Source organism: Pelobates fuscus, chromosome 11 (assembly GCF_036172605.1).
Source record: "Pelobates fuscus isolate aPelFus1 chromosome 11, aPelFus1.pri, whole genome shotgun sequence".
Classification (NCBI taxonomy): Eukaryota; Metazoa; Chordata; class Amphibia; order Anura; family Pelobatidae; genus Pelobates; species Pelobates fuscus.
Window position 1 is genome coordinate 53,349,586 of NC_086327.1, and position 27,708 is coordinate 53,377,293.

General features: G+C 39.4%; 1 protein-coding gene across 1 annotated transcript; it reads right to left on the reverse strand.

Moving 5' to 3' along the window:
* Nucleotides 1-317: 317 nt before the first annotated feature.
* LOC134577473 (uncharacterized) lies at nucleotides 318-26,564 on the reverse strand. Its single transcript, XM_063436234.1, has 4 exons — nucleotides 26,542-26,564; nucleotides 8,553-8,875; nucleotides 3,394-5,031; nucleotides 318-2,440 (listed from the first exon to the last, which is right to left on the reverse strand). The coding sequence occupies exons 2-4, from the start codon at nucleotides 8,866-8,868 to the stop codon at nucleotides 417-419; spliced, it is 3,978 nt and encodes a 1,325-aa protein (XP_063292304.1). The 5' UTR covers nucleotides 8,869-8,875; nucleotides 26,542-26,564; the 3' UTR covers nucleotides 318-416.
* Between the last annotated feature and the right edge of the window lie 1,144 nt (nucleotides 26,565-27,708).

Consider the following 27,708-nt stretch of genomic DNA (forward strand, 5'->3'; position numbering starts at 1 on the left):
CTCTGGTTTCTATTGAACATGCTTAATGGAATTAAAGGTACATTTTAAGCAACATAACCACTACACAGTGCTGTGCTGATTATGGTGTTAGAAGTGCCCTGGAACACCCCCATTGTAAGTAGTCAAACCAAATTGGAATAATTTCTTCTCCACAGTCTGTGGGCATCGCCTCTACTACATCCAACAGAGAACTGATGGTGCAAGGCTTGTCTAATTGACCAAGAGCAATCAGCTGAGGTCTGCCAGGGCACTCCATAACCACTACAGCATGTTTGGAGCGCTCCTTTAAGAACAATAAAAAGAAACCCAAAACACTAGAGATATAGATACATTTTATGTGTTAGGAGAAAGCACATAGAATAGAAAAATAGAATAGTGGATGGGCACAAGGCTCTACGAATCCACACTCTAAAGCATTATAAAATACAACAAGAATGTTTGTTAGTTTGCCAAGATTGTTGTTCTTCCCCAGCAGTGCTACTTGCTGAATTAGAATCAAACAATGGCTTTTGTAGTGGTAATAAGGGGAATCCATTGTTCTCTTGATGGCTATGGGAATGAGAATCAAACATGTTCTGATTTAGCTGCAAATGTGAGGATCCTGGTTCATTTCCTTTCCTCCTTAATTCTGAAGACAAGAACTCGGTTTGTCCAAGACTGTTGTAAGTGTGTGACTTATGCACTTTTTTGTGCAAACATGAGAGTGAAGTTTCTGTATTTTCTGGTTCAATTGTGTCATTGGACTCATGAACTTTTGGTTGCAAAATCTGTGACTGTTGATCTGCTTGTTCTACTGTCACTGGGGTAACCCTTTCATGCATTTTCTGATTTGCCATAGATGATTGGAATTCTGTTTGTACAGATCTGAGATTACAATTATGTACATTGTGTCCGGATTGGTGTCCTGTTTGACCAGAATATTTCTGGTGATTAAATACAGGTAGTCTATGTTGTGAGTGTGATAAGAGATACTCGTTACCAGAAGGATTTTTTACATTGGAATTATGAACATTTTGTAATTTTTCTGTTGATTCGGTAACCTGAGTCCATCCTTGATGGACGGAATCACGTGTTTTCTGTGATAAATGTAATGTCAAATCATGCACATTTATCTGTGCTTGTAGATTCAGGCTTTCTGTTGTTTCAGGTGTCAGAGTAACAGCTGATCCTGGAATCTGCATGGAAGAACAATCATCAACAGTCTTTTGTGACTCTAATGTTCTACTTTCCACAGGCCCAAAAGCATTTAGAAGATTGTCATTAGTTTCATCATGTTGTAAATGTGATGAGGTTTGCTCTTTCTGAACAAGAGATGTTTGGGGAAAATATATGTTTACTTTCTTTTGAGAGTGTGATGGTGGTGCTTCATATTGCCCAGAAGTATTTTGCGGATTGGGTGTAAGTACATCACCGTGTTTTGCCTGCACTGGCTGGTGCTCAGTTTGCCCAGAAATTACTGGAGGTTTTAAAAGATTATTTTGCATGTCAGATGTTTTTTTGAGCATGGAATTTTGAACTTTCTGTTGCTGTAGTTTCAGACTTACTTCTGGCCCAGGTGTATTCTGAGGAATTGAATCATATGCATTATTTTGTAACATGGTGGAGCTTTCTTCATTCTGACTAACAGGTGTTTGTGGAATGCAGCAGAATATTTCCTGTTGAAGTTGTGATGATACATATTCACTTTGTCCAGAAGCTTTTTGGAGTTTGAATTCACGCTCTTTCGGTTCTGTCTGCTTTGTTAGTTTTGTTTCTGTTGGGACATGTTTAGAATCATAATTTTCTTGTCTGCTATTTACAATTTCCATTTTCTTTTCTGACAAATCTTCAGCTTGTTCTGAAATTACATTAGGGATAATTTCATCATCTTTATGGTGTAAAAGTAACAGTTGTGGCTGCGTTTGTTGAAGAACCATTTCACCAGCAGCATCATTACATGGTATATTTTGTGGTGAAGAAGATGATGATGGTGTTTCTGTGAAAATCTTAATAGTTTGTGAATCAGGTAGCTGCTTAAGTTTTTTCAAAGAGTCAGACAATGTTGGCCAATCTGTCTCATTTGCATGTGAATCAGATGTTTTCAGGTGGGATATTGAAAGATGATCTTTTGCCTCCTTGTTCAATAACGCATCACCTTCTTTTTGGAGAGAAGGTACTAATGAGGATTCTGTCCGTGTGGACCCCATGTCGGAGTTTTGATATGGTGTACTGCAATATGTCATAAGTCTCAAAGTAAGGTGGCCAGATGATAGAGCAGGCCATTCTTTTTCATCTGGTTTGTTGACAACTTCAGTAATATTTTGGTTTGTAATCATGGTTTTGTTGCTGTTCATAAATGTTTTTGACTTTGTATTTGCATTTAATGATGGACTTGCACTTTGAAAAATGACATTTTCTTTTGATGTGAAAAGGTTACTCTTGTGGATCAAATGTGTAGAACCTAAAACATAAAGTAGGAGATCTGTTAAATAAAAGTATTATTTTAATAGTTCACATTTTATGACAATTCTGCTAAATATGTAGAATTTTAAAAACGATCATACATCATATGCATTCATCATACATTTTAACCTTTTAACCCCTTAAGGACCAAACTTCTGGAATAAAAGGGAATCATGACATGTCACACATGTCATGTGTCCTTAAGGGGTTAAAGACAAGGGCTTTTTTGAGATGCGGTGCGTTCGTAACCAAGGACTTTTTAAAACGTTTGCTATATGTTAAAGGGATACTATAGTGTAAGGAATACAAATCTGTATTCTACAGATGTACGTAAAATGACCACTATAGCAATAGCTGTAGTGTTCTAGTAACTATTTAAATACCTGGACCATTCCTAAATGAAATTAAGAAACAATAACAAATAAAAAATAAGAGATTTAACCACTGTAATTCCCTTAGCATGCCGGGCTGTGCCTGACCCATCTTCACAGACTGAGATCATCGATCTTGATTACCTCAGCTGATCTAATGCCTCTCCATAGGGAAGCATTCAGAAACTAGTGTGCATGTGCAGTAAATGGCCACACTGTCCAAATTAACAGTTCCACATAGAGATGCATTGAGTCAATCAATCTCTGGAGGGAATTCAATGTCTCCATGCTTTGCTAAATGTTGGTCCTGCAATGTTTGCAGGACCAAACCCAGGAAGTCCCACTCATGGCAATCCAAGTAAAAGACACTAGTGATGCTTTTTGACAGCAGTGTAAACACTGCCATTTTTAGCAAAGGCAGCATTTAAACTACCCAGACTGCAGCAACAGGATCTATGCTCCAGAACAACTACATTAAACTGTAGTGGTTCTGGTGCCTATAATGTTCTTTTAAAGTGTGCACATTTGACCTACTGCATTTTGAAAAGATTGCATATAAAAAAAAAAAAAAACAACATACCATGCGTGTTGTTAATTTCATTGGATGCCATTGCATTAGAAATTACTGGAAACAGTAATGCCTGCACTCCCAGACCTTGTACTGAGACTACATCCTTCATCGCCATTAAGAACTGTTTCGCTGAAGAAAATCCATTGAGAGAAAGAGGTTGTTTAAACTTAAAAATATATTTTTTCTGAAAATGAAAGATGGATATTCCATCTGCATAGTCTTTCAAAACATGTGCTATGTTTTCTTTTATTTTTGTGTTTGACAGTTCAACTAGAGCTTCCCTTTTGGGTGCACATGGCTTACTCTCACTTTGTGTAATGCATATAGGGACACAGTTTGCTTTTGTAGATTTTTTGCAAATCTGTGCATATGTAAAAGGTGGTTTCACTCCAGAGTAGTTATTGTGTTTTGTAATGTGACTTTCTGGTCCTATAATCTGTTGGGAACTGTTCTTTGGTGAATTTTGCAGACTTGGAAAAGAGTTTTCTGTACTTTTCTGGGTCCTTTGTGTTTCACCATTTACCCTATGGTCAACAGGTAAGGATAGTAAAAGTTGCTTGATGGTTTCAGCGCTTGCCACTTTTTGTGTCTTTTTTACAATTTGTTGGAAGTCCTTCTTTGGTGCATTTTGTTGACGTGGAATAGAGTGTGCTATATTTGTTGGGGTCTTTTGTTTTTTTCCATTTATTGTACTGCCCATAGGGGTGGGTTGTGTAGGATGATTCATAGCTTTATCGCTTGTCACATTTGTAATCGTTGCTGGAGCATTGCTTACTGCAGATCGATTGACTGCTGGGTTCTGGAAGTCTTTGACCTGAATACGGGAATTAGGATTTTCTTTTCGAATCCGTGTTTCAATTGCACTGTTCATATTTTGCACCGGTGGATTTTGTGTTTTGGAATTCATATATTTTTTTAAAATACAATTTATATTTCCATTTGAACCACTAGTAACTTTGATACTTGGTATTTGCCTTAACAGTTGAGGTATTTCTTTATGACCTAGAACTTTGCTACATTCCTCTAAATCCATCTTGTATTTATCCTTGAAGAGTTTTTCAAGAGTTGTCAACTTCAGGCCTGACATGTACTCATAAAGAATCTTCTGAATGGCTTTCATAATGTTCGGCATATGAGACAAATCACCCTTTTCTGTGTTTTGTTGAGATTTGATTGAAGACGTTTTTTGTTTTACTGAAAGTTCTGGATCAGCCTTTTCAACCTGTTCAGTTTTACTGCTTTGTAACTTAGTTACCATATTTGGTAACAAGTTGCTTTTTTCATATTTTTGTTGGACTGTGTTCTCATCATTTGAACAATTTATTCCATCAGCTGTAATAGAAGCTCTAAACAGGCTTCCTGGTGAGGATTGACTAGGGTTACTTTCATCATGACCTTTAGCAGGTGTGTTTTTCTTTATCACAACACTATGTTCCACCTTTTTGGATTGTGCAGTTTTACAATTTGCAGAAGGATGCTGCTGTTTTGCACTGCTCTTGGATGGTAGTTTCCCTTTAGAAAGTTCTTGTGAAGCACCCTTGTGACTCTGTCCTTTTACACTGGCTGGTAAAGCATCGTTAAACATGTCCAGTTCTGTTTTTGATGTACTAAGAATAACGTCTTGTGATTTATAGGTCAACTTTAGAACTGTAAATACAAAAACAAAATGTGTTCACTCTTGGAATATTTTGGTACATAGAAAATGCTGTGCAAGTGCTTGTTGGTATAACATGTGATAAACCAAGAACATTCTCCTGGTTTCAGCAACATTTCTAAAATAATGTAGTGCCCTCTCCTTTATTTAAAATAATACCAATCAGCTTTCTGCAGTAGTAACCTGCATCCTGAACACACCATTTCATATTTATTTATTACTGGTATTTATAAAGCGCCAACATATAACGCAGCGCTGTACACTTGGCCGCAGCGTAGTACAATCGGCATACAATGTGTTCCTTGATTGACCTAGACATTTATGTCTGTCTGGTAGTCTGCCTTGTTTTACATCATTATGCTTTCACATCTTCTGTTAGTCATCTCCAGGGAACATAGAAACCACTGTTTTCCACCTCAAGGCATCCACTAACTATATAATTTCCTCAGTGCATTAAAGAAACACTGCAAGCACCATAACCACTAGAAAACTAATTGTCACTTGATTTCAGTCTAACTTCCCTGCATAGAGCATGCCTCTCAGCCATCCCGATTTCTGTAGAACAGTCCTAATTTTTGGGTTCTGTATCGCCATCCTTTGTTCCCTGCTGTACCCTAAATGCATTGGGCAAGCACATAATTTGAACTCAGGGCACTCAAGGCCAGCAGAGAGCAATGATTAAAGAAACATGTATTCCTGACTGTCACAACACAACCTGAACCCTGCAAACAGCGAGGCTGGGTTTGAACTCACAGCTCCAGCATCCCACTCAGGTTCTCTGCCGTGATATCCACCAGGGGGCTTCAGTATCTGTCTGCATTATTCTGCTTCCTGACCCCTTGCCTGGATTAAGCAGTGCTGACCCACCTGCAGCCCTTTTCCAATTAGGGTCAGCTGCATCGAATTAGCAGGCTGTAAAAGCCAGCCCTGCCTGAAACCTAGCATCTGGTCATTTTCAATTTTTGCCTGTTTGGTGTTTCCTGCCGGATCTTTGCTACGTTACTGACTGATTTCCTGGACTCTGACCTCTGCCTGCTTTACCGACTTCATTACTCTGCCAGCCCTGATTTCTGCTTCTCGTCTGACCCTTTGGATTGCCCCTTAATCTGTACTGTGCTTCTGGTTTTTGCCTCCTTCCTGTGCCATCTCCTGCAACTGGGCTCCAACTCCTGGTAAACTGTTACATAAGTCCCCAGGTGACTGTTACACTGACCCTAAAGTGTTAAAACCACTAACTAGCCACCCTGGCTCCCTTAAATATAGTAAAATCTTACTTGTATTCAAGTCTGCAGATGCTGGCTCTGTCCCTGATCTGCCTGCTTGGCTGACATCATCAGAAGTGAATCTCTGATACAATTACAATGCTTTCCCATATGACTGGCTGTGACTGTCAAGGAGGCAGATCAAGAGCAGAGCCAGCACAAGTCAAACACCAATCAGCATCTACTCAAAGAGATGCATTGAATCAATGCATCTCTATGAGGAAGGTTCAGTGTCTGCATGCAGATGGAGGATATACTGAATGTTTGGATGCATTTTAGGCAGCCATGACCCAGGAAGGATCTCTAACAGCTATCTGAGGAGTGGCCAGTGAAGTTATCACTAGGCTGTAATGTAAACACTGCATTTTCTCTGAAAAGACAGCTCTTCAGGCTTTTACTTCAAAAAGCCTGAAGGGAATGATTTTTACACTCGCCACGACAAATTCAATAAGCTGTAGTTGTTCTGGTGACTATAGTGTTCCTTTAATCTATTTATGACAAGTTATATATTTAATTGCTTTAGAAGATGTTATTTCAATATTCACTTTCTATCCATTGGTGAAAGCGCAGCCATCCCATTACTGTAACAATCACTATGGTCCTTAATTTCTCCCTACCTTACTCAAGAGGGTTGGCCCTTCCTTGGTGCACTATACGCATTGCAATACTCTCCCATGATGTTGGCACACAAACTTCATACCAAGGGTTTCAGTGTCAGACTGAATTGACATGTTAATTCTTCATATACACTCCCAGCATGCAAGGAATCTGCTTGCTAGAGGATGTAGCACTGAGACACAGAGCAGTTGAATTACCTCTAACAGGGTTCTCCCTTCCCCCTGACACAGAGTTGTTGGCACATACCTTTATGCCACTGGCATATAAGTCAATGCTAAAAAGTGACTGAAAGGTAAGAGGCATATTTATATTTGATAGCTATTTTGCTAAAACACACTTGCTTCAATTCAAGGGTATCATCGTCAGAATGAAGTGTTATATGACATATTTTACATGGCTTAATGGAATTCTTTTTGATGTTTATATGAAAACAATAAATAAAACATTTAACTGCCTTCAGTAAGGATTATGCTACTATACCAAGGTGTATTGCTAATGGGGGCAGTGTGGTGGAGTATAGCCTCAAATCTGTTTACCCTAAAAGGCTGCACTGCTCTATTTGCCCCATATTCTTAGAAAGGAGTTGGCCGGGAGCAAATGCAGTGCAGTAATAGAGACACAGGGAATATGCAATTTTATCATATTCGCAGCGTATCCTTATTATTGTGCTGCTTCCTCTACTAATTCAGGGGACTGAGAAACAACAGCTCACAACAACATTGCAAAAGTGCCTGGAGATCTGAAAAAAAAGAGTAGTGCTTGCAGAACTCTGTCAGCTTTCCCTACAGGAGTCTTGCAGCTGCCAGCCCTGAAACAGATACTGGACTTGACTCCTGCCCCCCACCTTCACAATGGAGGCAGTATCCTTTTTATATAATATAATTATGCCTGTTTGTCTGTCAGCTTTATTCATTAAATTGAGAATTAAAAGTGAATTCAAAGAAAATGTTAAGGTTGAGGCCAGAGTATCCAAATCGAAAACATAGCGGCATTTGAGAATTTTTTATTTTGGAATTTTTTACCTTAAATTTGAAATTTACTTTGAATTCTCACTGTAGTGAATAACCATGTGTGCCTGTATAAATATGTATACCTGTGTGTATCTCTATTTGCCTACCCATGCATGGGGACCTGTCTGTGTCGAATATGTTTTTTGCTTTACTTAAAGTTCTGGATCAACCTTTTCAACCTGTTTGTGTCTGTCTGTCTGCCTGTATGTGTCAGTTTGTACCTGTCTGTGTCTCTCCGTGCCTTCCAGTCTGTGCCTGTGTACCTATATGTGTGAGTAAGTGCCTGTGTATTTGCGTTTGCCAGTCTGGGTGTTTGTGCATCTGAGTGCTTGTCTGTAAGTAACCGTGAGTGTGTCATGAGGTGCTTGGTGAGTGGTGTTTTGAAGGGGTTACGGAATTATTTTTGGTTTCAGGCCTCCGGTATTTTTTGACCATCTATCCAGGTAACCAAAAAGGAACCTACACAGCCTAACCTAACAATCTACTCCCAGTCTATAGGTGGAATTGAACAATATGGAAGCCATATTATGTAACCTGTAAGAATATTTTGATCTTAGCAATTTATTTTAAGGAGACATTTGATTCAAATCTATGTTTTAGTAAAGAACAATACTATAGTTTTACCTGGTGTTGTTCCTGGCCCAGGTAGGGAACTTTTAGGAGACTCGGAAACTGTCTGGTGATTATTACCACTTATGAATATGACCTTGTGTTCATTGGGTGAAATACACTTTATAAGGCTCCCATTAGGGGTGGTTTTTAACTCAACTAAATTTCTCATATCCTCTAATAGAAGTTTTAACGAATTGTAACCATAATTTGAAAGCTTAAACTGATATCCATGGATCTGGTGAAAGAGTCCAGCAAATTCTTCAGTAGACACGCCCCCAGGCTTGTGCAGTACAACAATGAGGATCTCCGACTGCAGAGCTGGATCCATGGCTCTCCTGCAAAACAAAAGAGCAATATCAGTTTGTGAAGTGTAATGAAAACCTCAGAAGATGCATACACAAAACCTGCACTTTTATTTCGGCTTATTTCCAATATTATGCCTGATGTCCGATATCAGACTGAATGTACACTACATATGGAAGTATACCGGCACTCTCTTCCCAAATAAACCTTTATTCCATCTTTGCCATAAATACATCAGCGTTTCAGTTCTAGAATAGAACTTTCATCATGACAGATAAAAATCCTTAAAAATCACTCATGATTATGTCCTGATGAAAATTATGTTCTGGAACTGAATCATTGATGTATTTTCTGACAAAGATGAAATAGATAAGCCACAGAAAAACAATATTCCAGCTGTATGACTAGCAGCAATGGTAGACATATTTAAAGATGCAGTCATTTTTACAAATCATTGCAGTTGTAAGCAAGGAGGTATAGGGTACTCTCTGGATTATCAACTTTGCACATCGGCATCCTATAAAGCAAGACGACAGTGAACAGGGTAAGAGGGTGGCCATGTTTTTGGGTGCAACAATAGGCAGCGGGACCTCGGCGTCAACTCGTGGAACTAATAACGGCCAGAGTTGTACCCGAATCCCCGCTCTCTGGCTGGATGTCGTCTATGTTCGGGATACGAATTTAGCCCGCCGTGAAGGGGCACTTAACCTGCGGTTAACCACAACATTCCACATTCTAATTGAGGCCACACGCCAGTTTTGAAGGTGGTCCCCGTTCGTGCCTCTTTCGGTAGTTTAACCATCGGTAGATAAGGCAAAAACGGATATATACTGGGGCCGTCAATTAGCCTGCGGTTAACCGCAAACCGCAACTCTCTGGGTGATCAATTGGTGGCACACGCTCTCAGCCGGGTGGTCGACCGTTCGGTAGTTGGAGAGGTGACCGGGGTTAAGTGGCGGCACACGCCAGTAGCCGGGTGGTCGGTTGTTCGTTTGACGAACCGGGGTATATATAATCCATTCGGGAGAGGGTGCAGCATCCAAGTATTGAAGCCATAGTATATATAAAATAGTCAATATAATATGGGTTTGTAACAGTTTTGTAACAGGTACCATCTGTTTGAGAGTTTAAATTGGGCTTAGATTAGATTTAAGAAGTGTACATATTTATTTAGTTTATTTAGAGAGCTTATCCGCTCTTCTTCTTCTATATGTACTTGTAGTTTTTTTTTACCATTTATTAATTAGTTCTATCGGTTTATCGTGTCTAATTCTGTATATAACTTTAGCGCATTTTGACATTAGGGTTTTATAGTTCTTTAATTCAAGTAGATGTTTGAGAATTGTAATTTTCTCCCCCTCATTTTGAAGGTGATATTATGCTAAAAAAACATTAATTTGCAGAGAGTTAAAAGTGTCTTGGGGGGGTGGTTTTAATTTTATGTTAGACCAGTATATTTTTAAATTCCCTTATCCCCCCAGTCTTCCAAATGTCTATTTTTATGTTGTCTAATATATCTGAAATACTAGAAAAAGGGAGCACATCTATTATTCTATTTATGAGACCTATGTTGTTTGAGAATTTCACCAACTAGTTAACTCTTTGAGTATCTGAGATTTAGTTTGTGCCTCTTTGATGGATTTTTTGTTCTTGTCTAGGACCCAAAATAGTGACGTTAAATTTCCTACCCCAGTTTTAGCTTTTTCCATTTTATACCATGTTTCTTGGATTGCAGCAATATTTAGTAAAAGCAATATATAAACATGTCTGCTAGCTTGATAACATTGTAAGATTTCCAGGCATCCCAAACCTCCATCCTGCCTTGATCTATCCAAACCTTTCATTTTAACTCTTGCTTTCCTGCCGCCCCATACAAATGTAAAGAAGGATGAGTGTAGTAAAGATAGCCAGTTTTCTGGGAAATTAAGTGGTATCATTCTCCATAGATACAGTCATTTTGGTAAAATGTATGCTTTTAGGATATTGATCCTACGCGACCAGGAAAATCCCATACCTTTCCAGTCCCTTAAGTTTTAATTTGTGTTAGTAAGGGTACAAAGTTGGCTTCTACTAGATCTTTTAAACCGGAGATTAATGTTATAGCTAAATATTTTAGCCTGTCCTTGTTTTCTGAGAGCCCAATGTTTTGTACAAGAAAATGAATTAACCTTTTGTTCAACTTTTTAGCTATAAATATTGATTTCTCTATATTTATTTTAAATCCTGACACTTTGGAGTATTTATCTCCTTCAGAAGCTCTGGGACTGAGGTTTTTGGTTCTTCTACTGTTAGTAAGATGTCATCTGAGTAAATATTTAATTTACTTTGTCCTAAGGAGTTCGTATTTCTTTAAATTTTGTCTTATTAGAATTGCAAGGGGTTTTAACACCATTATGTACAGCAAAGGGGTAAGAGGGCACCCTTGTCTAGTTCCCTTTTTTTTTTTTGTAAATATGATTTTTATTAATGTATTTGCAATGTATTTTCAACAAGAAAAAGGAATTGGACTTGTAGGTCCCTGGAAACAACAACATAAAGTATTTGCATGTGGGCTTGCAGGCCCCAATGAGCTATGCAGACTCGCAGGTCCCACGCATTCCAAGCAGATAATAGTGAGTGCCTGCGTCTCATGTGTTGCCTTTTTTTTTAATTGAAAATTTGTCAACGTTTTCGTGACATAACATGTGAATAGGTTGGTGGAAACTCGCAGGTTTTCGACCTGCTATACATTATTTGGTCTTGTGAGGTGCCTAGATTCCCGAGAGAAAGGCATAAAATGAGATACGAAGGTCCCTAGGTATCCCAGTCAGGTGAACCATAACATGAAAACATAAACAATCTTAAAGGAACTAGTATCGAATGGAAAGAAAGAAGAGCACAAAACATTCTGTTCCAATACTGTAGTGCCAGTCTGTTGTGTAACATGTTGTGCTTGTGAGATTACGGCCGTCAGGCGGTCCCTAATCCTATCTGTAGTCGTTTGCCGGAGTTCAGGTGGTGAATACAGTAGCGTGCGGGCACCCTAAACCGTCTTATGTTGGTGTGTGCGTGTGTCCGTGTGGTTGGGTCGAGACCATGTCCCGTCGTTTGTGGAGTGTATTGGCTTTGTTTCCCTGTGTGTTTATCGTGTATCATGTGGGGTAAAGTTCTGCTTTGACCCGAGTAGTTGCTTTGAGGTGGCGTGGTATGCGTGGTAAGGGTACTAGGATCAGGGCAAGTATATCTTCTCGTGCATGTGCCCCCATGTCTAGGCTGTTGGCTCTCCATGTCCCAGTGGTTGGGGTCCCTTTAACCTTAGGGTATGGTATGTGCGCTGTGTTATTACCCATGTATGTCTGTTTGTTTTAGTATGTTCTAGAGGTGGCTTGTGCGTATATTCGTGTCGATCGTCCCCCTTAATCTCCCACATGTGTTCCCGCCGCGCTAGTAAGAGTACTTGGTTGGGTCCTGTATGCCGGTTATTGGGCTTGGTCCCCAGTGTCAGGTCGGTCATGTGGTGGTTTTCCTTGTGGAGGGTCTAGTTCCCTTTTTAACACTGAAGTTTTGTGATGTGAATCCTGACCCTGTTACTTTAGCTGATGGAGAGTTGTAGAGAGCGGATATAGCTTGCAATATTGATCCAGTGATTCCAAATTGTTTTAAAGTGGCAAACATGAAACCCCATCCAACCCTGTCAAACGCTTTCTCTGCATTTGTTGACAGTAGCATTAGAGGGGTACCATTATTCTCTGTTTCTTCTAATATGTTTATTATTTTTCTAAGATTGTTGATTGAAGACCTCCCTGCTATGAATCCTACTTGGTCATTATTAATAAATTGTGGTATGACTATTTTTTTTTATCTATCAGCAAGGATAGAAGTTAATATTTTAATATCTGTATTGATTAATAATATAGGTCTATAATTGCCAATTAGTTCTAAGTCTTTATCTGCTTTTGGGATGGGGACAATATTCGCTCTCAACAACTCTCCAGGACAGCTTCCTGTTTCCATTATATTGTTGAAAATGGTGGTAAGTTCCCCTTTTAGTTGGTCTTTCATTAGTTTATAGAATTTATTTCTGAAGCCATCTTGGCTTGGGGCAGTCTTTATTTTAAGTATATCTATGGATTTACTGACCTCTGTTTCTGTTATAGGCTGGTGTATCAGTTTTAATTGGTCGGGTAGGATTTTTGGCATGGATAAGTATTTCTCGATCTCTTCTTCCTTGCCATATATTTCTTCTGGTAGATTATATAGATTCTGATAAAATCTCTGAAACGCTCTACCTATTTTTTTCTGGGGCCATTAGATAGGTTTCTTTGTCTTTTATTTTAAATATTACTCTTTTATGTTTCTAATTTTTGAATTTATTATACATTAGTGTTTCTGGCTTGTAACAATTTAGATACCACTTGGATTGTAGTGCTTCTAACTGTTTGGTTACTTTATTCATTAGCTGAATATTTATCTGTTTCTGCAATCTTCCTTGCAATTTGTGTGGAAGGTGTTGTTTTAATTTGCCACTTATATTTGCTTAATGTTATATATAGTTTAAAGAGAGGCGATAATCCTTTTTATTTGCATTTTATCAAATGGCCTCTAGCAATGCTTTTATAACCATACACCACACCGTGATATCCGGTGTACCTTTGTTTTTATTTTCTTAAAAGAAAAGATTTGTTCTATTCTTAATTTCTTCAACAATGTTTTTTTTTTTGTGTAATATAAAATCTTTTATACGCCATTCTTTACGAAATGTATCAACATTATCTTTGTATTCCAACATGATTGGACTATGGTCTGACCATGCTATATCCCGTATCTCTATTCTTTTAACAAGATATAGCATGGTCATGTTACCCAGGATAAGGTCAATTCTGAAGTATGAATTGAATGTTCTAGATTAGCATATATAATCTAGGTCGGAGGGATGAAGTGTTATCCATATATCTCTTAGATTATGATTATTTAGTAGGTTTTGCAATCTATTTTTAATTATTTTCCTGCGTATCCTGTCATTCTGGCTCTGTCTTTCAGAGGGTCCACTACGCAATTATAGTCCCCCTATAATTAATACCAACCCTTGTTTAACCTGCTCTTTTTTCTTAAACACTTTTGTGATAAATGTTATTGTAGATTTTTTTGGTGCATACATATTAACTAATGTGAATAGCTTATTATTTATTTCACATATTAAAATAATGTAACGTCCTTCTGGGTCTAAGACTAATGTTTAAATTGTTGGCAACAAAAGTGAGAACACCCCTAAGTGGAAATGTCCAAATTGAGCTCAACGTGTCAATATTTTGTGTGGTCACCATTATTTTCCAGCACTGCCTTAACCCTCATGGGCATGGAGTTCATCAGAGCTTCACAGGTTGACACTGGAGTCCTCTTCCACTCCTCCATGACGACATCACGGAGCTGGTGGATTTTAGAGACCTTGTGCTCCCCCATCTTCCGTTTGAGGATGCCCCAGATTCTCAGTAGGGTTTAGGTCTGGAGATATGCTTGGCCAGTCCATCACATTTACCTCCAGCTTCTTTACCAAGGCAGTGGTCGTCTTGGAGGTGTTTTTGGGGTTGTTATCATGTTGGAATACTGCCCTGCAGCCCAGTCATGCTCTGCTTCAGTATGTCACAGTACATGTTGGCATTCACGTTCCCTCAATAAACTGTAGCTCCCCAGTGCCGGCACCACTCATGCAGGCCCAGACCATGACACTCCCACCACCATGCTTGACTGTAGGCAAGACACACTTGTCTTTGTACTCCTCACCTGGTTGCCGCCACACACGCTTGACACTATCTGAACCAAATACGTTTATTTTGGTCTCATTGGACCACAGGACATGGTTCCAGTAATCCATGTCCGTAGTCTGCTTGTCTTCAGCAAACTGTTTGCGGGCTTTCTTGTGTATTATCTTTAGAAGAGGCTTCCTTCTGGGCCAACAGCCATGCAGATCAATTTGATGCAGTATGCGGCGTATCGTCTGAGCACTGACAGGCTGACCCACCCCTTCAACCTCTGCAGCAATGCTGGCAAACACTGAGCACGTGCACTCAACTTTTTGGGTGGACCATGGCGAAGCCTGTTCTGAGTGGAACCTGTCCTGTGAGACTTCTGTATGATCTTGCCCACCACCGTGCTGCAGCTCAGTTTCAGGGTCTTGGCAATCTTCTTACAGCCTAGGCCATCTTTATGTAGAGCAACAATTATTTTTTTCTGATCCTCAGAGAGTTCTTTGCCATGTTGAAATTCCAGTGACCAGTGTGAGAGAATGTGAGAGTGATAACACCAAATTTAACACACCTGGTCCCCATTTACACTTGAAATCCTGTAACACTAACGAGTCACATGACACTGGGGAGGGAAAACTACATTTCCACTTAGGGGTGTACTCACTTTTGTTGCCAACGGTTTAGACATTAATGGCTGTGTGTTGAGTTATTTTAAGGTGACAGCAAATTTACACTGTTATACAGGCTTGTACACTTACTACTTTACATTGTAGGAAAGTGTCATTTCTTCAGTGTTGTCACATGAAAATATATAATAAAATATATACAAAAATGTGAGGGGTGTACTCACTTTTGTGAGATACTGTACATGCAGTGCTGTTTAGGATACTATTTTCTAATTGAGATTTGTGATCTACAGAAAACATATTTCAGATTTAAAGCAGCACTGCACCTACCCCTTCCCTGCAAAATGAGTATTTCATAAAGATAGAATCCTTATGAAATACTTATATTGATTGTTTTGGAAATTCACTGAAATTCCAATCCAGTCAAAAGATTAACTGAGACAAAGCAGGGACTACTTAGTCTCAGTATTTTTTTTTACACCTGACCCTTCTTGGTGTGTAAATCCCCTAGCTGCCACCAGTGACGGAAATTATCTCTATTGCTGGAGGATCCCGCAAGAACTCTCTGCTGTACTACTGTGCAAAAAGACCAACCAGAAAATGATGGCGGTGCCCGCAACAGATAAATAAGGTAAGTAAAACTCACCTTTGCCTGCTCCTCCCTGGCCATTGAACTCTCAGTGACGATGTCATTGTCGGGGGTCTTTGCATATTATGCAAAGGGTAGGAGTAGCTAGGGCTGTATTGACAGAAACAAAAGTGATTTAATTCCTAAATGGCAGAGTACTGTGACTTTAGAGACATGATCTACACCAAAACTGCTTCATTAAGATAAAATATGTTTTGGTGACTATAGTGTCCCTTTAACCCCTTAAGGACCAAACTTCTGGAATAAAAGGGAATCATGACATGTCACACATGTCATCTGTCCTTAAGGGGTTAAAGGGCCACTGTAGGCAACCAGACCACTTCAGCCCATTGAAGTGGTCTGGGTGCAATGTCCCTATTGCCATTAGTGCTGCAATGTTGAATATTGCAGTTCCAGAGAAACTGCAATGTTTACATTGCTGCACTAAGTCAGCCTCTAGTGGCTGTCTACCAGATTCCTGGTTTGAAACTGACCTTTTGTCCGGTATCTGACGTTGGACATCCTTATGTTCTGGGAAAGCATGGAACGCCGTAACGACGTTAGAGGGTTAATGTAAGCTTTCCAGCCACAGAATTTGTGGATTATAAGTTTACCTCCACTTAGATATACATTTAAGCTATACATTTTGCTGATGTAAGTGCTAGCATCTTTATAAGTTAAAGAAAGACTATAAGGCATGGAGACGCTGAACGTCTTCCAGACCCAGGAAGCACCTCTAGTGGTCAACTGAGGAGTGGCCACTAGAGGTGTTCATAGGCTGCAATGTAAACTATGTCACTAGTCTAATACTATCCTTACCTTTTGTGTCATTTTACCCCACTCCCTCTAGCATGTAAGCTCATTGAGCAGGGCCCTCAACCCCTCTGTGTAGCGTTACTCACCTTTCCCAGGGGCCGGCCGCGGTCCTCTCTTCAAGCCGCGCGCAGTCCTGCGGCTGCACGAGCCGCGCGCGGCTCATCCGACGCTTCAGACAGGAAGGCGGGCAGTGACCGCGAGATGCGGTCACATGTCCCGCCTGAATCTAAGAGCACGCCGCGAGTCTCGGGCGCGCTCTTAAAGAGACAGTGGGAGCCTAAATTGCCAAAAGGCTCCCATTGGCCCCTGTCATCCCACACACCCCATACACTTACCTTTTGGGGGTGTGGAAGTGACAGGAGCCAATCACATTAGTTTTGAACCTATATATACTTACCCTTTTCCCTTAGTTCTTGCCCTATCGTCGTTTCTGCTACAGTTCCCTTTAGTGCTTGTTGTGTTCAGTTGTGTTCCTCCGTACTTGACCTTGGCTTTGTATTCTGACTTCGTTTTCGCTTTATCCTTGTCTGTTCTGTTTGCCGGCTTGCTGTTTCCTGTGTACCAGACCCCGGCTTGTCCTCGTTTACGCTGTCTCTTTGTGCCCTTGACCTCGGATTGTTCCTGACTCTGTACTTCTCCTATATACGTTGAGTCCGGCCATTCTAAGGTCCGGTAGACGTATCTTTCCTCTGTTCTGCCTTCTGTTTAGCTGGATCCTGCGTGTAGGGGTATATTCTCGTTACACTCTGTTCCTGTGTGTCCAACTTGTCTGGTTACAACTACATGTCTGTTCGTCCACCCATTGTAAAGCCCAGCGGAATTTGACGGCGCTCTATAAATATCATAATAATAATAATAAACACTGCCTTTTCCATGAAAAGGCAGTGTTTACAACAAAATGCCTGCAGGGACATGGTATAGACACCAGAACAACTACATTAAGCTGTAGTTCTGGTGACAATAGTGTCCCTTTAATAAATATTCTCATTTTAGGTCAAATACCCCCACCACTGAGAAAGGGACAGGAAATAGGAGGACCAACTGCCTTTACAAAATTATTTTTGTTATGCAAGACTTTTAGATATTTGGTTTAATCATTGTTTTAATAATAGGGCCAATAATTTGAATTACTAGACGTGACATCAGTTTCAGAAGAATCGCAAAATGACAGACAAGTATGGTCTTCTGTCATTTAGCCTGAAAAAGAAATAAAAATCACTATTCTGTGAATGTCAGAATGACTAAATGGTTCAACGAACGAATATCGTTTGGACAGATTGAGATTGAGTGAGTGTTTTGGACCCCAAAATCAGAACTGTCCAGCCAAAACCAGGATTGTTGGGAGGCCTGTTAATCTTGTCCACTGGAGATTTTCCAACTTTTTTTAAAAAATTAAACTGAAGGAAGGTACTAAAGTATGTAGTGTAGAGTATCAGAAACATTCAGTCAGTTGCTTAGGGTTAGGGAAGCGCTATCTTCCTGATGCTGAATTGTTGGATTGTGTGTTCAGTTTTAGACCTGTGTAAAGCTGAGCTCTTTGTTATTTTTTTTAACTGTTTGCAGGAATATAACTTAACTTTGAACACTGACTGAGACAGTTGTGTTGAGTTGGTCATTAGATTGGACTGAGTTCTCTTCTTCTGGCAGTGTGCCGTCTACTAGTCTGAGAATTAACTGGTGAAACTGAATATAATAAAGAGAGAGAGAGTAAATCTTTTTTTCAATAGCAAAACAAACCAGTGACCAGCCAAGAGACAGTGATATATGGATTGTTTGTGTATCTGTCTGCATACATGTGTCTGCATGTGCATCTATTTGTGTGTCCTTGCAAGTATTTGGTTAAAATTTGGGATTTTTTTTTTTTAATTTACATTTTTATTTATTTTTATTAAGTTGTAGTCAACGTGTACATTTATGTAATATATACGGTTATGCATTATACATAGTTATGCCATATATTCAGTAATGTAATATCTTTAGTAATGCAAGACTATAGTTATGCAATATATTTAGTAATGCACTATCTCCAGTATTATAATAATATAGTAACATGATATAGTTATGCAGTATATCTAGTAATGCAATATCTCTGGTAATGCCACATATCTAGTAATGCCACATATCTAGTAATGCAACGTCTCTAGTTATGCAACGTCTCTAGCAATGCAACGTCTCTAGCAATGCAACGTCTCTAGCAATGCAACGTCTCTAGCAATGCAACGTCTCTAGCAATGCAATATCTCTAGCAATGCAATATCACTAGTAATGCTATAGTTAGTAAAGCTATATTATAGTGGTGCAATAATACAGTGGTGTAATATATTTAGTAATGCAATATATTTAGTAGTGCATTATATTTATTAATGCAGCCTATATAGTCATGCAATATATTAGTAATGCAGTGCATTTAGGTAGGCACGTATGCAAAGTGTTAAGGTAGCCGCTTTGTTTTATGTAGGTGTGCCGGCCCCTGGGTCTCTACGGGACTGTCCATGGAGAGTGTCTGCTTGATAAGTAATGGGGCACCAGTTACTTGTCGTGTTCGCCTCTGTGTTGTATTCCAGGGTCAGTGGCCAATCTTTGGCAGGTCAACAGATTAAGTCAGTTTACCAAAAGGAGTCCCTATTAGTATCAGTTTTTGTTCGGTCCTTCTTCTCAGATGGTCGTGGTTCTGCGGCTCTGTGTGCTGGAGTCAGTCTCTTCACCTTGAAGCTGGATGGCTTGCTCTGTGTGTGGTCATTCTCACTGGGACCCTCTGAACTTTCGGGTCTCTTGGTGGGTGTGGGGGTTTCCCGTGTCGGGGGCAGACCCACCTTTTGCAGGAAGGGCTCCGGATCATCTCCCAATGTCTCTCACTCTATTTCTGTTAGGAGGGGTACCCTCCACTCCCCAGCGGTATCTTATTCCTGAGTCTCGCATTTTCTTGGTTATAGGTGCCAGCTTTCTTTTCTCTGTGAGAATGGTGAATGGTATGTCAGGGAATATTGCCACTTTGTGACCATCATTAATGATTGCCCCCATTTCTCTGGAACGTGCCATTATAACTGACCTTGTAGCTATATCTAGGGTTACCATGATGACGTCCCTGGGTGCTCCGCTTGGGGCTGCCGCCGATTTCCGCACCCGGAATGCTGAGTAGAACCGCTGCCTGTCTTCACCTCCCCCTACGCCCATGTGTGCTATCAGCTTGTGGGCATAGGGCAGGAGCTGCTCATCTGTCACTGATTCAGGGACCCCTCAGAGACGGAGGTTTTTCCGCCGGTGCCTTGCCTCAATTGCGGTCACTGAGCGTCTCAGTTGTTGCACTTGAGAGGTGAGTTTTTCTAGGTGGATGTCCCTGGCCATTTTCCAATGCCTGGACTTTTTGGCGCAACTCCCCTACCACTGCCTGGACTTACTTGAGGTCTGCTCCCCAGATTTTCCTCATTTCTGTGAGGAGTCTTTTTATGTCCCCTTTTGAGGAGGGTGTCTCGTCTTCCTCCATTTCAGATAGGCAGGATGGTGTTTCTGACCGGGGGAGGGTATGGATTCCTCTTCATCCTGCGAGGCCTCAGAATCAGGCACCATCTTTATGGCCTGTGATTTTGTCGGCCGCTCAAAGGATTTTCTAATATCTGGCTGGTGGGGACCTGCCGGTCCTTGAGCCTTCCTGTTTTTTCGCCCCATAGTCTCTATTGGGGGGATATCTGCTTTTTGGGCTGAATCTCTGCTTTTTTGTGGCTATAAAGGTAGATAGTTTCAAAGGCCTGAGCAGAGCTCTGCTTAGAGACGTCCGCTCGGTATCGCTGTTAGCCACGCCCCCCCAAAAATATGGGAATTTTAATCACATTTTTGCAAATGTCTATTCAGAGTGTACTAAATATCTGTGCTTATGTTACAGAATTCTATTTGTCACAGTTCTATACTGGAGAAACATAACCTGTGCCTGAATAATAATCAGGCCTGAATAATAATAAGAAACATCACCATTAAATGACAGGCGTTTTTCTTCTTTCTTAACTTCCTGCTTCCTTAGATAATATTCATCATTGTTGTTAAATTTGAGCACATAGGCAACAATTTAAAGGTACACTCCAGACCTCTTAAGAACTTTAGCTTTCTGAAAAGCTGGATGCTTGAAGACTATGTCCTATTTTTTTTCATTTTGCAAAAAGTGGAGATTTCTATATAAATTTACACTTTTATAAATTAACCAGGTTACACTCCCCGACCATTTTATTTATTTTGTATTTGGGCAGTGTAGCGTCCCTTAAATATTATTGGATAAGCGGTTTCTAATTATTTAATATTTTTAGATAAACTATTCAAATGATTTAATATTATGAAAAATATTTCAACTGTATCATATTTTGGTAATTGTTTAATATATTGATATTTTTTTATATACAATATATGTGTTGATATTTTAATATGTTAAAAAAAATAATTTAAAAAGTTTATCCAAACATATTAAATAATTTAGAAAGCTTATCCAGCAATATTAAAATAAGGCTAAAGGGGCTTATTCATTAAACCCCTTGAGAAATGATAAGGAAAAAATCATACAAAGAAGAAAAGAAAATAAACAATGTTTCTACCCCTTTGTAATATTGCCTTGCCTTGTCTAAACTGGATTTTGATATCATATGCTAAACACTCATCTCTATACTATCATCAGTTTACAGAAGTTGTTATGGAAATGGGAAATTGCACATTTTAGCCAAAAATAACTGAATACTCCGACTCAGATATGTGGCAATCCTTTTGTCAATTATACCAAAGGTGTGCAAATTTCAAATTGCAAATATCAACCATGAATGGGTGGAGAACAGGGCCCTACCTAATGTGAGTAATAGGAATTGGAATAGGAATAGGAATGCTTATGCTACCAAACCCACCAGTAAAGGTATTATTATGATATCGCTACTGCCATTTGTCTCCAAGATCCTTGAAAGAGTTGTGTTTGCGAGATTGACAGACTTCCTCGAATCCAACTTTCTGCTTGACTGCTTCAGTCTGGATTCCGCACTCGTCACTCTGTTGAAACAGCTGTGACCAAAGTATCCAACGATTTAATCACTGCTAAATCTCGCGGCCATTACTCTATCCTAATTCTCCTTGATTTTTCTGCTGCCTTTGACACTGTTGATCATCCACAGCTTCTTCTCATTCTCCGTAATCTCGGTCTATGAGATACTGCTCTCTCCTGGTGCTTCTCATACCTCTCCCAGTGCTTTTTTCAAGTTTCTTTCTCTGGCACTGCCTCTTCTCCTCAACCCCTGTTTGTTGGCATTCCCCAAGGTTCTGTCCTTGGTCCCCTATTGTTCTCAGTCTACACTGCCTCCCTTGGTAAACTCATCAGCTCCCTTGGATTCCATTATCATTTATATGCAAATGACACACACATCTACCTGTCCTCTCCTGATCTCTCTCTGCCCATCTTGACTCGTGTCTCTGAATGTCTCTCTGCAATTTCCAACTGGATGGCTGCTCACTTCCTTAAACTCAACCTGTCAACCTGTGTTGTTACTCTCATGTCTGTCTCCCTCCAGTTCAACTGGAGGCTCCCTTGATAAAGGCTTTTTTGCCGAAATGTTGGGGGCTTTTTGATTGACTCTGTCCCTGCTACTCACAGGTCTGGTATGCTTTTTTTTTGTATTTTTTCTGTATGTTGTATTTTTTGGGTTCTGTATTAGTATCTTATTTATTTGCCTAGGTTACGAACATTCTTGGCATTTCTTCATTATATATTTGCCGTTTATATATATATCCAGGATTTTTTTCTGGTAGTTGTTTGATAGCATTATGACTTTGTACTTTTTTTTGTTTCATATTTAAAGAGATACTCTAATAGTGTGTACCCATTCAATAAAGATTTTTTCTGTATATACATATTTAAGGTTGTGCTCCTTACTCTATTTGTATTCACATGTATATGGGCTTTTGGGGATAGAGCCTCATGTAAGTGAGCACCCAATACTTTCTTATAGAGCTCCAATTAGGGACTATTTTACAGTAAAGTGTGCCTACCTTGCTTTATTTTTATATCCCTCCAGTTCAATGGCACCACCATCACCTCTACCTCACAGGCTCGCTGCCTAAGTGTTCTCTTTGACTCCAACCTCTCCTTCACCCCTCATGGTCAATCGCCAAATCCTGCCGCTTCCATCTCAAAAACATAGCTTGCATCTGCCCCTATTTAACACCAGAAGCAAGCTAAGGTGCTGGTCCATGCCGTTGTTCTTTCTCGCCTTGACTACTTCAATCCCCTTCTCAGTGGTCTTACGTGTTCCCAGATTGCACTGCTGCAATCTATAATGAATGCGGCGGCAAGGCTCATTTTCCTGTCCACCTGCACCTGCCACGCCTCTCCCCTCTGACTGTCCCTACATTGTCTTCCAGTTAGATATAGGGCTCAATTTAAGATTCTGCTGCTTGCTTACAAGTCCCTATATAATGCTGCTCCAACTTACCTATCCTCCCTAACACACAAGTTAGCCCCGTCGAGGCCCCAAGTGCTCTGCCGAAGACCTATGTCTATCCTCTGTCCATACTCCCACATCTGAAGCTCGCCTCCAAGACTTCTCCAGGGCTGCACCTTTTCTGTGGAACTCCCTTCCCTTCTCCGTTAGACTTTCACCCAGTCTCTACTCCATCAAAAGAATCTTTGAAAAAACACTTCTTCAGGAAAGCATATCCTTTAAACTGGTTTTCATGACTCCTCCCCTGCAACTGTCAAAAATAACCTACTAAGTTCTCAGTGAATACTTTTCTAGCAACCTATTTCATTACCCCTTTGTGTCACTATACCCCACTCCCTCTAGCATGTAAGCTCATTGAGCAGCGTCCTCAACCCCTCAGTTCCTGTGCGTCCATTTGTCTGGTTAGTTACGTGTCTGTTAGTCCACCCATTGTACAGCGCTACGGAATTTGCTGGAGCTATATAAATAATACAATTTGAAAAATGTTTTAAATGTTACACTTATCTGAAGTATAAAAACAGAAAGTGGTTTTGTATTCTTTGGTATGTTTTTGAGTATTTCATAAACTGTTTATGAAATAATTATGTTGACAGCATTGGAATTTTATTGAAATTTCAACACAATATAAAATATATTAGAAAACAACGTAGGGACTACTTTGTCTTATAGACAAAGTACTGGTAGACGAAAGTGGGAAAAAATATGGGGCAGGTTTTGTCAATTCACATGGCAGTCCCTAGTGCTGCTTGTGGAAAAAGGGCATCTCCTGGCGCTGAGAACAAGTTGGTCTATGGAGGATCCAGCAGTCTCACAGGATTGTCCATAGACTTCTGTAGAGTTGAGTATGGCAGTTACACAGACTCTTGGAAGATGAAGCACCAGGAGTTAAAGAAAGAACATGGTGGCGTCAAAGAGGGAAATCTTTAGGTAAGAAATGGCAGAAAGGACAATGTTGCTTGATGCAGCATGGCGATTTGCCACACATGTGCACTTGCCACAAAATATCGCTGTATGGGTAAGCATTAAATTGGTTGAGATCATCAAGACTGATGATCACAACCCGGAGGCAGGGCAGCCTCAGTGACACTTGTGCATTGGGGGGAGGGGGGGGGGGGGGATTAAATGTTTTTGCATTCTGGGGGACCAATAATTTAATCAGGTAGGGTAACACTATAGCGTTAGAAGTGCATGTTTTTATTCCTAACGCTACTAGTGTTCCTTTAACCCTTTTTTCATGAGATGCTTCCTTTTATTTTAAGTTTATATTACAGTAACACTTCCACCCCCATAACAATGCCAGCTCATTAAAGTTGCTATGGGGAAAGGAGTACCCATGTGCCATCTTAATTTTTGAGATTAAACAATTTTCTAACCGTTTAACCCTGATACTGTTCCTCTGGTACCTGACATTGTTGACCCCTGACTTCCTTCATCCTGGTCACCGCAGTATGACCAGGCAGCTGGTGATGGGATTAGTATGCAATAACTCTTTAAATGGGTGACTGGAGATAGGCTGAGAGCATTATCTAAAGCACTCAGCCAATAACCAGCTCCCCTACAAAAAAAATGTCATGGAGGAAGGGGGCAGCGCTATTTGGGGTTACACTATTGGAGAACAGCTCAACTAACCTCTGAAGGTAGATGGTGTCTGGACACGCCTGCCACATAACAACTTCAATCAGCTGACATTCTTATGTATGGGAGTGTTCCTTAAAATATTAGCAAATGACATCACAATACAGTACAGACAAGGCAGTGCAATCATTACAAAAGGAGTGTTTCTTTAATCTGCTACTCTGTATAATGTCATGTTGATGACTGCCAGGTGCAAAGGACAGAGCTTATAACAATGATTGACACTGAGATAAGATAAATGTGCCCAATTACAGAATATAGTATATAATTTTATTTTGCACATCTCATAAATTAGTTTTTATTAAAAATAGGGGAGGAGTAAACATTTCACTGACATTCCAACCCAGTAAAAAGATATACTGAGACAAAGCACGGACTACTTTATTTAGTATTTTTCCACCACTTTACAAACTTTACATAAAGGCGGAGCAGATTCCTCCACAGATCTCAATGCTGTACTCTTTCTTACATGTTAAAATACAACACTGGCGTTGGATCCTGGCAGCTAAAGCGCAAGAAGCTGAAAAAGAGCAGATGCCCGCAAGGGACATCAGTCCCTGCCCCCCAATGGTCACAGTACCCCCAGCAGCGATGTCTCTGTCGGAGGTCTTTGCAAATTACACAAACACCTTAGATGGTGACAGAGCCGTATTAAGTATCTGATTGAGATACAGTAGAAGACTGAAGAAGGGAGCTGAATAGTGTTTTTAACACTATGGGGGTCAAATACTGTTGTAAAATATGATAAAATAAGTAAAAAATACAGCATATGGACCTAGATTTTAAAGTATACAAAATGCTTTGGCAAAACGTGATCCATATTACTACATATTTCTCCCAAAAAAAACATGTTATTTTGTAATTTGCTCCATAAATATGCCTGGTTTCAAATGTTCTAGCAGTTATGCCAAACTCTAAGATTTATAATGAGATAAGAATACTTTAGTTCACACTTTTGTTTCAGAAAATACAAGCCCAAGAGTCTGATTCACTAAACAGTGAGCTGCACATTTCAACAGAGTAGAAAAATCAATGTAAAAAAAAATGGATCTAAAGAAATTTGTCAACTCCTCTACCTTTCCAACTCACAGTGAATACATCTTTGCATTTGTTAATATCTGTAATAGGCAAGTACATTGTATGAATAATATCCAAAAAAATGTATCTGCTTAAACTGTATATATATGGCTTATCACTTTACATGTGAATTCTAGATGATAAGATACAACTTCTGGTGTCACTTAAGGCTGTTTGTTTCTGTTGATATGTAAAATAAAAAAGGACTATAGATTAGGAATGATTGTAGGTAAAAAGTTCACTTTAACATATAAAATCATAAATTATTCAATTAAGCATTACAAAAATGATGTGGATTCACAATGCATGCTGTTTGCAGTATTTACACAGGCAAGACTACATACATTGTCACACATTGTCTGTAAACTATAATAAATCATAGAGTGTAAAAAGAGGAACAACAAATGGTTATGGAAAAAATATTTTAAATAAAAAACAAAAAAACAGCATGCACTCCTTATTCTTATGGTTGTTTGCACATAACAGAGATTTAAGATGTGTGACATATTTCTAATTAATATTGCACTGATACCAATATAGTACAGATGTAAACTAACACAATATTTAAAAATAATTCTTTATGATATTTACATGGATATGCCATTTCGGAAACAAGAGATACTCACATATCATATGCTTCTGCAGATTCTAATCCTCAAATCTTCTCTGATCACAATATATAAACATAAACCAGTTATAACTAATGTAGCTGTTTCGTTCTGATTAAAGTACGTGCTAAGTGATCGACTGATTCCTCTCCGTGTTAAGGGAAACAGAGCAGTATTCGAGTTTCGATTCAGTGTTATTACTCACTGTCACATGATATCTTTAGCCAATCAGTGTCATGTTTCCTGGTAGTTACGTTCTGTTTGTTTATCATCTTACTTTCTATTTCTCTGCAGTAACAGTTCAGAGTAAACCTAATGCCCTAAATACAGTTTATAGTTAAAACATGGAGGAATAGACAAAAGTAAATTGCTAGCTTAGCTCAGGAGACAACACAGTGAATACTACATTTTTTTGCTAAACGAAAAATATATATTTTTTTATTTGAAATGAAGGAGATATATGTATACTTTGTAAGCACAACGAATACTACTTCAATTTCAGGTAATAAAATTAATTAAATTAATATATAATTTAATTATAATTGATATATATATAGGCATCAGCAAGAGAGGGCACTTGCTCCCCCTCTGCCCTGGATTGTTGTACTTGCGATTAACCCCTTCAGGACGGAGTCAATAGTGCACGTTCTGATCAAAACAAAACGTAAACAAAAACTGGAATTTGCGCTATATGTCTGTTCACCCGTAATTCACCTCTTTCATATTAAATGCACCCACACTTATTATATATCATTTTGTTCAGGAGAAACAGGGCTTTCATTTATCATTAACTATTCATATATGGAACATAATTTATTATGAATAAAATTAAAAAAAATGTGAGAAAATAAGATTTTTTTTTAAATTTGCATTTCCGTCTGACATTTTAACTGTGAATGTCATAATACTGTTAGGTTTTACTGCAAAAAAATGCCCATATTTGTAATCAGCGATGTCTCACGAGTACAACAGTACCCCCCATTAACAGGTTTTATGTTGTTTTGGAAAGTTACAGGCATGGGCGTAGGAACCCCAAAAAATCTGGGGGGGATAGCATTTTTACTCGCCGGGTATATTCTTATTCCATAAACTAGGAGTTGTTTATCCCATTGTACTGTGGTGGAATCTCGGTAAAAATAAATTTAGTAGGCCGAGATTACCACGTGGCATGTGTACGTGCATATGCTGACGTATCGATCAGTTGGTTGCACGAGGCAAGATACGATCAGTAGTGTACGGAGCATGTGCAAGAATACAGGATGTAGTATTCCCCTCCTCCATTGTGCTGGAC

Excerpts from the sequence above, each read along its gene's own strand:
- LOC134577473 (XM_063436234.1), bottom strand. The coding sequence starts at position 8,868 with ATGGATCCAGCTCTGCAGTCGGAGATCCTCATTGTTGTACTGCACAAG. Across the intron at positions 5,032-8,552 it reads TGGGCCAGGAACAACACCAG|TTCTAAAGTTGACCTATAAA; the intron begins GTAAAACTATAG and ends TTGTATTTACAG. Across the intron at positions 2,441-3,393 it reads TGAAATTAACAACACGCATG|GTTCTACACATTTGATCCAC; the intron begins GTATGTTGTTTT and ends TTTATGTTTTAG.